This window comes from Vicia villosa, linkage group LG4, assembly GCF_029867415.1.
Source record: "Vicia villosa cultivar HV-30 ecotype Madison, WI linkage group LG4, Vvil1.0, whole genome shotgun sequence".
In the NCBI taxonomy this organism is placed as follows: domain Eukaryota; kingdom Viridiplantae; phylum Streptophyta; class Magnoliopsida; order Fabales; family Fabaceae; genus Vicia; species Vicia villosa.
Window position 1 is genome coordinate 51,041,459 of NC_081183.1, and position 15,033 is coordinate 51,056,491.

Sequence of the window (15,033 nt, forward strand, 5' to 3'; positions counted from 1 at the left end):
CAGTATGAACCATCAAGTATATGCTGTAAGCTATCAGTCATCAGCTATAACTTGAAGTTTTTAACTGCTTAAAATATATTTAATTATTGAATATATATATTTTTTATAATTTGTTTAATTTTTAATCAATTATAAAACCAATTTTCTCATAAAAAATTAAAGCATATTATCAGAATAAAAGAAAAAGATAATAATAATAATAATAAAAGAAAAAACTATTTAGTAAGTGAAATCCTTTTATAAATAATAATAATAATAAAAGCAATCTTATTATTCTTTACACTTTAAATCAAGTATATCTGTATGGGGATATGATCAAATGAGGCAGCTGCTAATATGCATAAACATTTATTTATGTATGGTGCAAAAGTTAACCTAAGCCCTTGGATCAATATTTCCATCTAATGGCTAGAAATCACCATATATATATTTACTAAAAACAGAAGAAAAAAACGTTTTCGTGATTTTGTCCTTCTCAATTCAACGACTCAGACATCATTTTCTTCTCAACTCACCACCGTCGCCACCGCTGCACCGTCGCCACCGCCTGCACCGTCGCCACCGCCAATCTCCGCCGATCACTACTGTCTTCATCCTTCCTTCTCAACACATCACCACTGTTGCCATGCTTCCTTCCCAACACCTAATCACCGTCGCCTTTCTTCGCCGCCATCAATAACTCATTCCGGTGATTCCTCACAGCTCACTTTCATCCACGAAATCATAGGTATTGAATTTTAAACTTGTTAAATTGAATTTTAGATGATTCACACTTCAATTTCTGAATTTCTATAGAACTGAATGTTTTACCTAATTCAAGAATTCATTGAGTAATGTATGTACTATGGTTGAGTAGTGTTACGATTCCATGAGTAATGTATATTTTGATAGAATAACCTTGCATACTTCCATGAGTAATGTGCAATATATTTTGATATAATAACCTTGCCTACTGTATAATATTAAATTGAATTTTACAATTCCCACTTCAATTTCTGATTTCTTTCTTGCAATATGTGATTACCTAATCGAGAATTCATCGAGTAATGTGTAATATGGTTGAGTAATGTTAGGATTCCATGAGTAATGTGCAATATATTTTGATAGAATAACCTTGACTGTGTAATATTGAATATGCATATCTATCTGTCTTATTATTAAAGTTGTAATTTGTATTATGTAGGTTGTGTTGCTAATGGATGAGATATCGTCTTCCACAAATGTCACTCAAGATGTTGGTTCAATCTCCGATGAAAATAAAGAATCGTGGCAACATTTTGTCTTCCACGAGCTTTCATCAATCAAGGATTTCTATGCTAAATACGCTCATGAAAAGGGATTTAGCGTGAGAAGAAATTTGCACTCCTTCTATGATTCTCGTAACAAAAAAACGGACATTGTGCAATATATCCGTTATGTTTGTAACAAGCATGGTTTCAAGCACGGAAGTCGGGCGGATCCTAAGAACAAGACAAACTCGGATACTCCTGTTCTCATTGAATATCAGAAAGAGAAAGAACTTCCCGAGGAAAGGACTGGTTGCCCAGCTAGTATTTCGTTGAAGTATGATTCCAATGTTAAAGGTTATCACATATACAAATGGAATGTTACTCATAACCACCCTCTCCATAAACCCGAGCATTCGCATTACTTGAGATCGGCTCGAGAGATTAGTGAGCCTCAAAAACAACTTGCTATAATAAATTCAAAATCAGGCATGTCTGTAAGATCCTCCTTTCAAGTTATGCGTCAAATAGCTGGTGGTTCAAAGAACCTTGGGTATTGCTTCCAAGATTTAAAGAACTTTCTCACCACTGTTCGACAAAAGGAAATGGTCATTGGTGATGCAACTATTATCCAAGAATATCTTAGAAACGAAGCTTTGAGGAACCCGTCATTTTATTATGATATCCAAGTAGATTCTGAAGAGAACATAGCTAGTATTTTCTGGTCAGATGCAATCATGCAGCAAGACTATGAATTATTTGGTGATCTCATCAGTTTCGACACTACTTATCGAACAAATACGGAGTATCGCCCATTAGGTATGTGTTCTATTCATTTCACTACTATTATATCAAGCTTCCATTTTATTTTGTAATTATCAGTGTGTTGATATATTCTCTCTACCATATTTATTATTACATCATGGTATATTAATATAAAGATATATTGATAACATCCTTTGTTTTAGGTATGACACTGCTTTTAGATTGATATCATCAATTGTTTTAACTTTTTCGTTATATGTTTTTGTCACACATACCAGCTCCGTTCCTTGGATTTGACAACCACCGTAAGAGTGTATTATTTGGTTGTGCCCTGCTCTACGATGAGACTTCAGCAAGTTTTTATTGGTTGTTTACCACTTTCCTGAAGTGCATGAAAAATAAGAAACCCATTACAATTTATACAGACCAAGCTTCTGCTTTGATGAAGTCAGTTCCAAACATCTTCCCCGATGTCTTCCATGGGTTGTGTTCTTGGCACATGGGGGAGAATGCAAAGTCCAACTTAGGCTCTCGTTGCAATGGTGCATTTCTTGACGAACTACATCACTTGGTTTCGAATGTTGATGATGAGGCAGAGTTTGACTTCAATTGGAATAAGATGCTTCAAAATTGTTTTGGTGGTAAAGCCACTTCTGAATTTACTTGGCTTGTACAGATTCATCGTAATCGTACTCAATGGTCTTCTGCTTTGGTGAAATCACACTTCACTGCCGGTTTGAAGACCACACAGTTAAGCGAGTCGTTCAATGCCTTTCTTCGCCACTTTCTTCAGCCAGACCACTCACTTGTGCAATTCTTTATCCATTTCAATGTTATGGTTGAGAAAATGCGAGATAATCATGCTGATTGTGATTTCAAGGCTGCCAATACTAGGCCAAGAAACAATTATCCCAACAGCCAACTCATGAGGTCCGTTGTCGCCAAGTATACTCCAGCATCGTTTGCATTCATTCACAAGCAATATGATCTTTCTTTCAAATATTATTATGAGGAGGTCACGTCAAGAAGTTCAATTTCTAATAGAGTTTTCAAAGTGTTCACAATTCAACTTGTTCGTGATGCCGATGAGATGGATTTTGATAATGATGCCACTGCGAATGTTTATATGTCGGTCGAAGAAGTTCCAGAAAACTTTCTTCCTAATGATCAAGATCCTTTGTGACTTGATGAGAGGGTTGTTACTGTAGATATTGGGAACAAGATTTTTACTTGTACATGTCGGATGTTCGAGAACCGGGGATTCTTATGTCGCCATGTTTTCAAGATATTAGACTTCTTAGGGAGTTCTGTCCAATACCAGTCCTTGAAGTCCATACCTGACCACTACATATTGAAGCGTTGGACTAAAGGAATTCGTCCATCCCTTGATGCTTTAAAACCCATCAGTATTGGAGGTATTCAAGATACTACTTTTGCACAAAGATATCAACAAGCTTCTGGTGTTATGCTTCAGATTATAACCCGTGTTTGCATGGACCCTGATGCGTGCCAATTTTTCTTAATGCTGCAATTGAATGTGGGAAGCAAGCGGAAGAGTTGATTGTTGCTAAAGGTGTTTCCGGTCAACCTTCATCTTCCAGGTCTGCATCTTGCAAAGATACTAGTGTTGCTGAACCTGTTGTAGTTGAATCTAGTGGAAAAAAGTTCAAAAAGAGACCCAATCCAATCAGGGCTAAGAAACGGCTCAAAAGTGATTATGAGTTAGCTAGGGAGAGACAAAGATTCATCGCACAGCGTAAGAAACAAAAGAAAGAAGAAGATGCTGCAAAATTAGCTTTAACAATCAACAATGTTGATTGATTTTCATTATTTCTTTCCATTTTTTTAGACTATTATATTTCAGTCTACTATTTCAAATTTTCATCATACTGTAAGCAGAATTTTTACTATTCCGTTTTAGTTACTGCAAATACATTAGTGACCGGAATGGATAATAAATGATATTGTCATACCCCAATTTTTGACCCATACATTTTGTTCCATTAGATCATTTGCATATCATTCATTCAGTCATTCACTAAGGCATGATTTCAAATGAACGACATTTGTGCAATTTAGGATTTCACGCTGGTTTTGAGACTTTCTCACCAAATAAGACAGATTCATCTGGTTCTTCTCTTGAGCAATGGTCCTCGTGAATTAGGGTTTTGAATTATGGTTATTATAGATTTCTTCCTCATCAAGCTACAAGGCTATTCTTCTCTTCTCAGCATCAGGATGCAAGATTTTTGAATTAGAGTGTTTAGGGTTACACCAAGACAACTGAAGATCTTTGAATCGAGGTTTTCATATTGTGATGATACTTGTCAATAGATTGAAATTTGTTTTGAAATTTCATAGAATCAAAGTCGTTTCTTCATCATTAAGCACCTAAAGTCAGAAGATTAAGATTCATTGATTATGAATTGCACAAGAAAAGATGTGGTTACGATTCTTTTGACAAGGTTTTGTTGCCTATTCAACTTGTTTGTTTGCAAATTGAATTGGATTTGAATCGAAGATTTAAAGGATGTGATTCAAGTTCAAATGGGAAGTTTCATTTACATGAATTCCTTGGAAGACAAGTTATTGGAGTTCATGGTTTTCGTCGAGATTTCTAATTCCAAATAAAAAATGGCAAGAGTTCAACTTTATTCATCATTCTAATGTTCTTTTCAAGATCAAATTCATGTGAATTAACTCGAAGGCGAATCAAGAAATGCAAACAAAGAAAATTCAAAACTTCCAAAATTATTCCAAAGGGGCAAATTCATCCACAATTCCAATAACACTTTTTCATTCAATTTCAAATAACATTACATCCTACAAGAAAAAAGAGAGACTTCATTTGAAAATTACAAGAGTTACATGATACATTCTATAGCTTCATTAATCAATTGGAGTGAATATTTGAAATAAGCATTGAGAATGTTACAAAATGAATTGCACAAGTTACTACATGAAACCAGTCCCTATACCCAAACTCTAAGAGCCCTAAACTAGTGCTGCTAAGCCCATTGTTGTTACTGAGACATTGCCCAATGCTGTGTGCACCAAAACCATCCAAAAGGCCTGCTGCCTGCTGTGTGCACCAAGTCAATTACCTGAAAATGGGCAAAACAGAAACCTGCTACAGAAAGAGTAGGAAACAGATACTACATTAGAGAAAGCTTGCAACACAAAAGACAGAGTTTGCATCAAATTGAGGAGAGAAAAAGAAAGGAGTAGGAAAACGAAAAAGGATTGCTCAGAATTATCCAAAACCAGAATTCTATTCAAATTTCTTTTCCCTCCAAGCCTCAAAGACTCTTTCTATAAATGCTGTTAAACCCTAGAACAAGAGGAGGAAAGAAAATCGACAGCCACCCTTTGTCACAAAAACCCTAAACTCATCACTTAAAGCTCAGCAAAAGATACAAAGAAATACTCAGAGTTTTCACATTGAAACTCTGAGATATTTGAGCACAGCCCCCTGCAGACAGAGTTTCAATACCAATACCAAGCCACCATATCATCATTATCTCCTAATCTACAGAAAGGGGTAGAAATCTTGTTCAGGAAGCATAATATTATCAGGGATTTCTCAGTTGCAGATCATACCTTTTGCAAATAAAACACAAACTTCGTTAAGGTATTTTTCTTTGAACTTCTATATAGCCTTGAAACTTTGATGATGTGTTAGCTCTATTTATTTGTATCCTTTGGTTCGGTATCTCCCTAATGCCATGTTTGTATATAACTGATTCACCAATGAAAAACACAAAAGAGAGAAGCTTTTTCGGTTGCCCTCATGGTGTTGAGGTGATTCTGTGCTACTGAATTTGTCTGAGTTACTGATATAGTGCCTCTGCCTATATTCTTTGTTCTGCTTTCCCTGCCTAAACAATAATCAAATAAATCGCAAAAAAAAAAATATCAAGCCACATAAAGCTATGAGTACATACAAAAACTTGCTCAATAAAGAATGATAATGATAAAACAGAGGGAGGAATCAAGAAAACCGAGAGAATCGAGTCGTTGTCCCTTTTCTTTTCCGCTGAGGACCAAGTGAGTTAGGGTTGTGAGTTAGGAACCGAGTTATTCTTTGTTGTTGTGCCCTTCGTAGCTTGAGGTTTTTTTTTTTGAATAAATCTCTGTGTTCTGAGGTACATTGGTGAGAAATCGGAGAGAGAGAGCCATCGATTTTCGGCGTTTATGTGAAACGAGATTAAAAGAATGGAGAGGAGAGATGTTGTGTTGTCGCTGTGGCTTGTTTGCTCAGCAGCGAAGTGCGAAATTGAGAGGAAGAGAACGTGTTTTTTTTTTCTTTCTCAGAGAAGAGAGCCGTTTTTGCTCTTTAGGGTTTTCAACCCGCTATGTGTTTAGAAGTTGGCATGGATCCTGGGTCAACCTGACCCGGCCCAGGTCCATCGTTTTTTTGTTTTATTGTCAACCATCTTGGGCCTTTCTGCAACTCAGGCTCAGCGCCCCATTTCTTTTCAGCACACCCCCATTTTACTATTTTTAAGCCCAATTGACTTTATTTTATTATAATTTGTTTCTATGTTATTTTACTAATTGTTTTCATTTTCTTATATATGTTAAAATACAAAAACATGCCATTTGTTTTATAATTCGATTTTATGTTTCTCCTAATATTAAAAATACCAAAAACTTTAGATTAATTCTTCAATCCGAAAAGTCAATAAACTTGGTTCAATGCCAAATCGTTACCAATAACTTCTCGATCCAACGTCGAGTTTATTCTTTTCAAAAATCTCCTTTCTTAATCATACCGAAAGATCGAGTGATAAGGGGTGAACACCTCTTAAACACCTTAATCTTTTGGACCAAAACGCATTAATTAAGTTAAAAATCCTTCTTAATTAAATAAAAGTGATTAAGTGACAAGGGGTGCACACCTCTTGAATACCTTTGATCCTTTGAATCAAATATTAAAATTCTTTCTTAATTAAATCGAAGTGATTAAGTGACAAGGGGTGCACACCTCTTGAATACCTTTGATCCTTTGAATAAAATTCTTTCTTAATTAAATCAAAGTGATTAAGTGACAAGGGGTGCACACCTCTTGAATACCTTTGATCCTTTGAATCAAACTTAGAAAATCTTTCTTATTAAATCAAAGTGATTAAGTGACAAGGGGTGCACACCTCTTGAATACCTTTGATCCTTTGAATCAAACTTAGAAAATCTTTCTTATTAAATCAAAGTGATTAAGTGACAAGGGGTGCACACCTCTTGAATACCTTTGATCCTTTGAATCAAACAAATCTTTCTTAATTAAATCAAAGTGATCGAGTGACAAGGGGTGCACACCTCTTGAATACCTTCGATCCTTTGAATCAAACGATTAAAAATCTTTCTTAATTAAATCAAAGTGATTAAGTGACAAGGGGTGCACACCTCTTGAATACCTTTGATCCTTTGAATCAAACCTTAAAAGTTATCTTTCTTAATTAAATCAAAGCGATTGAGTGACAAGGGGTGCACACCTCTCGAATACCTTTGATCCTTTGAATCAAACCTTAAAAGTTATCTTTCTTAATTAAATCAAAGCGATTGAGTGACAAGGGGTGCACACCTCTTGAATACCTTTGATCCTTTGAATCAAATATTAAAATCTTTCCTTAATCAAATCAAAGTGATTAAGTGACAAGGGGTGCACACCTCTTGAATACCTTTGATCCTTTGAATCAAACCATTAAAATCTTTCCTTAATCAAATCAAAGTGATTAAGTGACAAGGGGTGCACACCTCTTGAATACCTTTGATCCTTCGAACCAAACACTAAACATCCTTTATAAAATTAACCAACAAACTCGTAGTTTTTTATCCGAACTACGATTGCTCTGACTTTCCCATTGCACGAGGGAATACGTAGGCACAAGACACAAACGTCTTGGCGAGCACAATAATAAAAAATAAAATCCTTTTTTCTTTTCTCTTTTATTAATTAATAAATTAAAGAACGCAAACATTATGCAAACACTCATTCATAAAACTAACTAAATGGGTCCCATCGAGTACGATGGAGGTGAGGGGTGCTAATACCTTCCCCTTGCTTAACCGACTCCCGAACCCTAATTTGGTTGCAATGACCGTCTTATCCATTTCTTTTTATTCGTGGGTTTTATTCGATATTTTCCCTTTCCATTATGGAATTAATAAAGATCGGTGGCGACTCTGTTCTTTTTCGAGTGTGTAGACACCTCGAGTAATTTTTAGCGCTACAGAATTGGCGACTCTGCTGGGGAGGGCAAATCTTAGGAGAGTCAACCCTAGTTTAGTTCGTTTTATGTTTAAGTGTTTGCTTTTGTTTGTTCATCTTGTGTTCTTTATGTTTATTCTTATGTTCTTTATGCTTATTCTTGTGCTCATATGTTATTTATGTTTATTCTTGTGTTATTTATGTCTCTTTACTCTTGCTTTACCGCTTTTATGTATATACTCAATTGTGGGTATGGGAATGATATTTGAGTGAAGCTCTCAACCCGAGCTTTTGAAAAAACAAGAGAAAAAACATAAGTTAGGAGGTGGTTGTGTAGTGCTAGTCCCCAGGGTGAACACCTTGAATGGCTAATACGAAAACCCCACTTGGAGGAGACTTAGTCATGAGGTTTGTCATAAGATGGTTCGCCCATCGCATGGCCGAAATCTGATTTCGTCGCTAACTCCAAGGACCTTTAGAACCCGTCTCATCTATTGAGGTTATGTATTGATCCCCGAGGTGCACTCCTTGTATGATTGGTACAATAACCTCGCCTAGAGGATGCATATTCATGAATTTGTCATAAGATGGCTCGCCTGTCGCATGGCGACATTTTGATTATGCTTGGGTGCCTCTAGGAATCGTATTATCCAAAACCACTATAACCAACCCTGTGAGTGGGTTTTATGGGTAGATAAAATGTAGAACTAGCCTATTATAGAAGACCTACCCGATTAAGTTGTTATGTTGCTATCCTATACCTTTGTTCATACATGACATTTGCATCATACCATCATATCTTTTACAAACATCAATTTTGCTTTCAGGGATCTTTGTTTACTTGAAGTTATTTGCATAGCAAGAGAAAGTAAGGATGAGTTCAAACAAAAGGAAAACTCTGCAATTCAAAGTCAAGTTACCAAATGTGGAAAACTTACGAGAGATAGCAAGCAAGTTATCCAATCGTTTCCGAACATCTTTAGAAGAGAAATATGGGAAGGTTCTAGATCTTATGGATGTCACAGTTTATCCAGAGGCGATCACCGCATTAGCACAGTTTTATGACCCCGAACTTCGTTGTTTCTTGTTCCAAGACTTTCAGTTGACTCCGACTCTAGAAGAATTTGAGAAGATTTTTGGAATGCCTTTGAAAGGAAAAATGCCCTACACTAGCCTGGGATTTGTTCCTAAACTTGAAAACCTTGCTTCCGCTCTTCACATTGAATTTTCTGATATGAGTGCAAATTGGAAGGTCAAGGGGGTTTTCTCAGGATTTTGGAGGACTTATTTGGAAAAAGAGGCGAACAGATTAGAGAAAGCCCGTGATTGGGTGGCTCTTCGAGATGTCCTAGCCCTCCTTGTATATGGGTTAGTATTATTTCCGACATATGAGAACTTCATTGATTCCACCGCCGTAAGCGTCTTTTGGGCTGTATTCAAAGAAGAAGCAAATCCAGTTCCTGCATTATTGGCTGATGTCTTTTTCTCCCTCTATTTGCGTCACCAACAAAAGTGTGGTCCTTTGAATTTCTGTTTCCCGTTGCTCTATAAATGGATGACTTCACATGTGTTCAAACCAAACACTTACATTGGGGATTTGGGTAGCGATGAATGGGCTAAGACTTTGGTGTCACAAACTGAGAAATCCATCATTTGGTATTCCTGGAAATTAAATATTGAAGAAATCATTTTCAAATGTGGAAGTTTTCCAAATGTGCCGCTGATTGGGTCCAAAGGTTGTATAAGCTATAATCCTACTTTAGCTTTAAGACAATTGGGGTATCCGATGTTGGACAAGCCGAATGATCAAGAGTTGGAAGAAATGATCTTATTGGACGTGGGAAAAGAAGACCCATCTTTGTTACACAAAATTATTAGGGCCTGGCATAGAGTTCATATTAGAAAGGATGATTTGGGCAAGAAAGACGCTACTGCAAGGGAATCCTATACGACATGGGTTAAAAAAAGGGTGGAAAAGATGAAGCTTCCTTTCCTAGTTGAGGCTCCTTCTCAGCCTATCACTCCCGCTCCTATCCCTATATCATATGAGGAAGCTGAAGAGTTGAGAGCAACGATTGCGAGATTAACAATAGAAAATGAAGAAATGCAATCAAACTTCAACAAAACCGTTGGTGAGAATATGAGGCTTAAGAGAATGGTTGAGAAGAATAAGGAGTCTTTAGAAGAAAGTAACAAGAGAGCTAGGATGGAGGAAGATTCAAAAGAGAAATACCAAGAGGGTTTGATGGGAGCGCATGGCAGTATAACCAACCTACAGAAACAACTCAAGGAAACCCAAATACAAAGAGGGGATGCTTATCATTGGAGAGATCTTGCCATTCGTCAAAAAGGGGAAGCAAGAAGGAGGTTTGAGGCACAGATACGAGAGCTTAAAAGTCGCTTGAAGGATGTAGTGGCAAAGTTGGAAGAGGAAAGTCGTTGTAAAAGGGAAGCTTTAGATGCTTGTAATGTGAGTCCAGAGGTACTTCACCAGATGGAAGAAGACTTATCTCATGCTAGAGGACAAGTGGACATATGGAGAACCAGATATGAGGAGCTGCGAGAACAATGCGATCAAATGTTGGGCCATGTTGGACAGTTGGATCGGAAAGTACACGAGTATGAGGACACCATTGAAATGTTGGAATCTGAAAGTAAAGGGCGTCACGAAAGGTTTTGTGACCTGGTAGAGTTTTGTAACCAGATGATTGTGGACATCCCTTGGAGGTTAGAGCTAGCCAGAGATGACATGACAGAGGATAACACTCCCCGTGCTGTGTACTATTTTGTTTGCCTTTGTGAAGATATGGTGACGAGATTCAAGGCTGAGATGAAGGCACTTAGGCCACATAGAGGAAAGCCAACTTGAGCATTTATTATTGTTCTGTTATGTATTCATTTCAATTTTGTGTTTTAGGCAAGATTTTGGTTGTACTTGATACTCTGCCTTTTCGGCCTTGCCCTGTTATGATTGACTTTGAAATTTGAATGAATGAAGTTTATTTTGTTTTATTAGACTTATCTTCTTAAACGCTTGCAAATTCGCTAAAATTAATAAATTTCCCTGAAAGCAAAAAAGAAAAGCATAAGCATAACAATTATCGCACATGCACATCATTTTGCATCATCGTTTTTACCTCTTTAGTCTTATCTCTTTCGTTTGTCCTCCCGAAGGTCAAGCTGCCGCATCATTATAACACTCGAGCCAGTTACAAGAGGAAGATGGAAGACCTTGAGCAAGAAAATCATGAACTTCGTGATGAAGTGACTACTCTCCGCGCAGGGGTAGAAAGATTAACTGCTTTGGTAGAGACCTTGATGGCCGCTCAGAATACTCAAGCTCAGACTGGAGAACAAACCACTGTGATTTCGGAAATTCTCACTACTACCATCGCCATGGCTCAAAACACTGGTCATTCCTCTTATCAAACGACCAATGGTTTCCCTTGGGGCATGTCTCACGGCTTTACACCCGAAGGATATCCGCATACCAGTGGAGCTATTCAAACCACTGCTACAATGAATGGGACTCATTTTGTTCCTGGAGCCACTCAAGCCATTCCCACGATGGTCTTCACCCCACCTATCCCTGGAGCTGCTAGATTTACCCCTGTAATGACTATGACCCCAACTCTAGTACACACTGTGCCACAAACTGAGGAAGCTATTTACCATGCCGACCCAAGTGAAGGAAATGGAGTCCATGGTGATTTCCAAGATCAGTTCCAAGAGATGCGAAAGGAGATCAAGGCACTCAAAGGAAAAAATTCATTTGGAAAGAATGCTTATGATATGTGTCTTGTGCCGAACGTACGAATTCCAGCCAAATTCAAGGTGCCTGATTTCGAGAAATATAAAGGGAATTCGTGTCCTCAGAGTCATTTGACTATGTACTGTAGAAAGATGGCTACTCACACTGATGATGACAAATTGTTGATCCATTACTTTCAAGATAGCTTAACTGGTGCCGCTTTAAAATGGTACATGGGATTGGATAGTTCCCATATCAGTTCTTTTGATGACCTTGTGGAAGCGTTTGTCCGACAATACAAGTATAATATTGACATGGCTCCTGATAGAGATCAACTTCGTGCCATGGCACAGAAAGAGAGAGAATCTTTCAAAGAATATGCACAAAGATGGCGTGAAGTTGCTGCCCAAATTTCTCCCCCCATGGAGGAAAAAGAAATGACAAAAGTTTTCTTGAAGACTCTTAGCTCGTTTTATTACGAGAGGATGGTTGCAAGTGCCCCAACAGACTTTACTGAGATGGTGAATATGGGAATGCGACTTGAAGAAGGTGTCCGCGAAGGAAGACTAGCTAAGGAAGGGAGTTCTAGTGGTGTCAAAAAGTTTGGGGGAGGCTTTTTCAAGAAGAAAGAACAAGAAGTTAGTGTTGTCTCGTATGGGGCGCCTGGAAGAAGGAACAACTATCGATCACAACACATCGCGGCTGTATCCAATACAACTCCAACGGTTCCAGCATATCAACCCCAATTCCCTCAACAAAATGTGCAACAACAACCACAGCAGCAAACTCGTCAACCACATAACAATCAGCAGAATAGTGTACAAAGAAGGACCGAGTTTGATCCCATACCCATGACTTATACTGAGTTGCTTCCTGCCCTCATAAAAAAGAATCTCGTGCAGACTAGGGCTCCTCCGCCTGTCCCAGAAAACATCCCATGGTGGTACAAGGCCGATGACTTTTGTGCTTTCCACCAAGGTGCACCTGGTCACAGTACGGAAAGATGTTACCCATTGAAGTTGGAAGTCCAGAAGTTAGTCAAAAGCGGTATGCTGACCTTCAAAGATGTCAATCCAAATGTTCAAGCTAATCCTTTGCCTCAACATGGGGCAGCTTCTGTGAATATGGTACACGGATGTCCTGGGAGATACCAAGTTTTCGACATTCGCTATATTAGAGGATCATTGGTTAGGATGCATGCTGGTTTATGCAGACTTGCTTATTTTCAACATGACCACGCCGCATGTACAATTTGTTCCAGAAATCCACGTGGGTGTCTCGCCGTGAGGAGAGACTTGCAAAGGCTGTTGGATCAAAGGCTCATAACCATTACTTACGATAGAAATGAGGAGGATGATGTCAATGTTGTGACCCCTCATTTTAATATGCCTGAGCCCATGGAGATGATCTATGATAGCCAGAATTTCCCTGTTTCTCCTTTGGTGATTTATCCATCTGGTCCGATTCCTTACACTTCAGACAAAGCGATACCCTACAAATACAACGCCACTATGCTCGAAGAGGGAAGAGAAGTTCCAGTACCCAATGTGCCTTCTGTTGATAATATTGCTGGTATGAGCAGAGTGACGAGAAGTGGACGCGTGTTTGCGCCATCGCCTCAGAAAAGGGTTGAAATCCCAGTTGGTGAACAAGTGCCAGTGAGAAATCCAGTTGTGGGTGTTGAACCAAGTTTTGTTGAAGGGCAGTCTAGTGGGACAAACACTGATACAAGTGATGATGAGATTCTGAAGTTGATCAAGAAGAGCGAATACAAGGTTGTCGATCAACTATTGCAAACTCCTTCTAAGATTTCCGTGCTTTCTTTGCTGGCATATTCCCCTGTGCATAGGGAAGCCTTGATGAGGATTCTGGATCAAGCCTTTGTCGACCATGACGTGACGATCGACCAATTTGGTGGGATTGTGGGAAATATAACTGCATGCAATAACCTGAGTTTCAGTGATGAAGAGCTTCCTAGAGAAGGCAGAAACCATAACTTGGCGTTGCACATTTCAATGAACTGCCAGTCAGATGCTCTGTCTAATGTATTGGTAGACACTGGTTCGTCTTTGAACGTTATGCCCAAATCCACTTTATCTAGGCTTTCATACCAAGGTGCTCCAATGAGATACAGTGGGGTTATTGTCAAGGCTTTTGATGGGTCAAGAAAGAGTGTTATTGGAGAAGTGGACCTTCCAATGAAGATCGGCCCGCATACCTTTCAAATCAAATTCCAGGTAATGGATATCCATGCTGCGTATAGCTGCCTATTGGGCCGCCCATGGATCCACGAGGCAGGGGCAGTTACCTCCACACTCCATCAGAAATTGAAGTTCGTAAGCAATGGAAAGTTGGTTACAGTGGATGGAGAGCAGGCATTAGTGGTCAGTCATCTTTCGTCATTTTCCTACATTGACGCTGGTGAAGCTGTTGGAACTCAATTCCAAGCACTTTCTGTGGCTGGCAAGGATGTTGGAAAGAATGGGACATCTATCTCTTCTTTGAAAGATGCACGCCAAGTAGTTCAAGATGGTTCCGCTGTGGGTTGGGGTCAAGTTTTGAGTCTGCCCGATAACAAGTTTCGTGAAGGTCTTGGTTTTTCTCCTACATCTGCAAGATATAGTAAGCAAGACACTGTTACCCGCCCGATGCAAGAGATATTTCACAGTGGAGGTTTTGATCATCCCACACCTCCTGAAGTAGATGCTGTTATTGAAAATGATTCTGAAGAGGATTCGTCAAGCTTCGTAGTGCGTGGAGTAGTTTGCCAGAATTGGAGTGTTGTTGATGTCCCGTCAGTGGTTCACATTTCTAAGTAATGCCTTTTGTTGTTGTTTATTTTGAAAACCCTTCCGCTCTGCCCAAGGCGGAAGAATATGCTATGTTAGGGCTTCATTAAAATAACTCCTTTTGCTCTGCCCAAGGCAAAAGAGAATGTGTGTCGGGCTTTGTTTCAAATTTTTGATATCATCAATAAAAATGTTATTTTGTTTCCTATATTTTATTTTTACTTTTCGCTTTTCTGGAAAATGGTAACCTAAAAAACCTGAAAAAAAAAAAAGAAAAAAAGAGAGAAAATAATC

The 15,033-nt window shown here is 38.5% G+C and overlaps 3 protein-coding genes across 3 annotated transcripts; all 3 read left to right on the forward strand.

Moving 5' to 3' along the window:
* The first annotated feature begins 527 nt into the window (after positions 1 to 527).
* Positions 528 to 3,174, forward strand: LOC131597193 (protein FAR1-RELATED SEQUENCE 5-like). Its single transcript, XM_058869902.1, has 3 exons — positions 528 to 727; positions 1,184 to 2,045; positions 2,270 to 3,174. The coding sequence occupies exons 2-3, from the start codon at positions 1,196 to 1,198 to the stop codon at positions 3,172 to 3,174; spliced, it is 1,755 nt and encodes a 584-aa protein (XP_058725885.1). The 5' UTR covers positions 528 to 727; positions 1,184 to 1,195.
* A 60-nt stretch (positions 3,175 to 3,234) lies between these two features.
* LOC131597194 (uncharacterized) lies at positions 3,235 to 3,812 on the forward strand. Its single transcript, XM_058869904.1, has 2 exons — positions 3,235 to 3,477; positions 3,537 to 3,812. The coding sequence occupies exons 1-2, from the start codon at positions 3,235 to 3,237 to the stop codon at positions 3,810 to 3,812; spliced, it is 519 nt and encodes a 172-aa protein (XP_058725887.1).
* A 7,609-nt stretch (positions 3,813 to 11,421) lies between these two features.
* LOC131597195 (uncharacterized) lies at positions 11,422 to 14,769 on the forward strand. The gene has a single exon (XM_058869905.1). It carries the CDS (start codon positions 11,422 to 11,424, stop codon positions 14,767 to 14,769), a length of 3,348 nt encoding a protein of 1,115 aa, XP_058725888.1.
* The last annotated feature ends 264 nt before the right edge of the window (positions 14,770 to 15,033 follow it).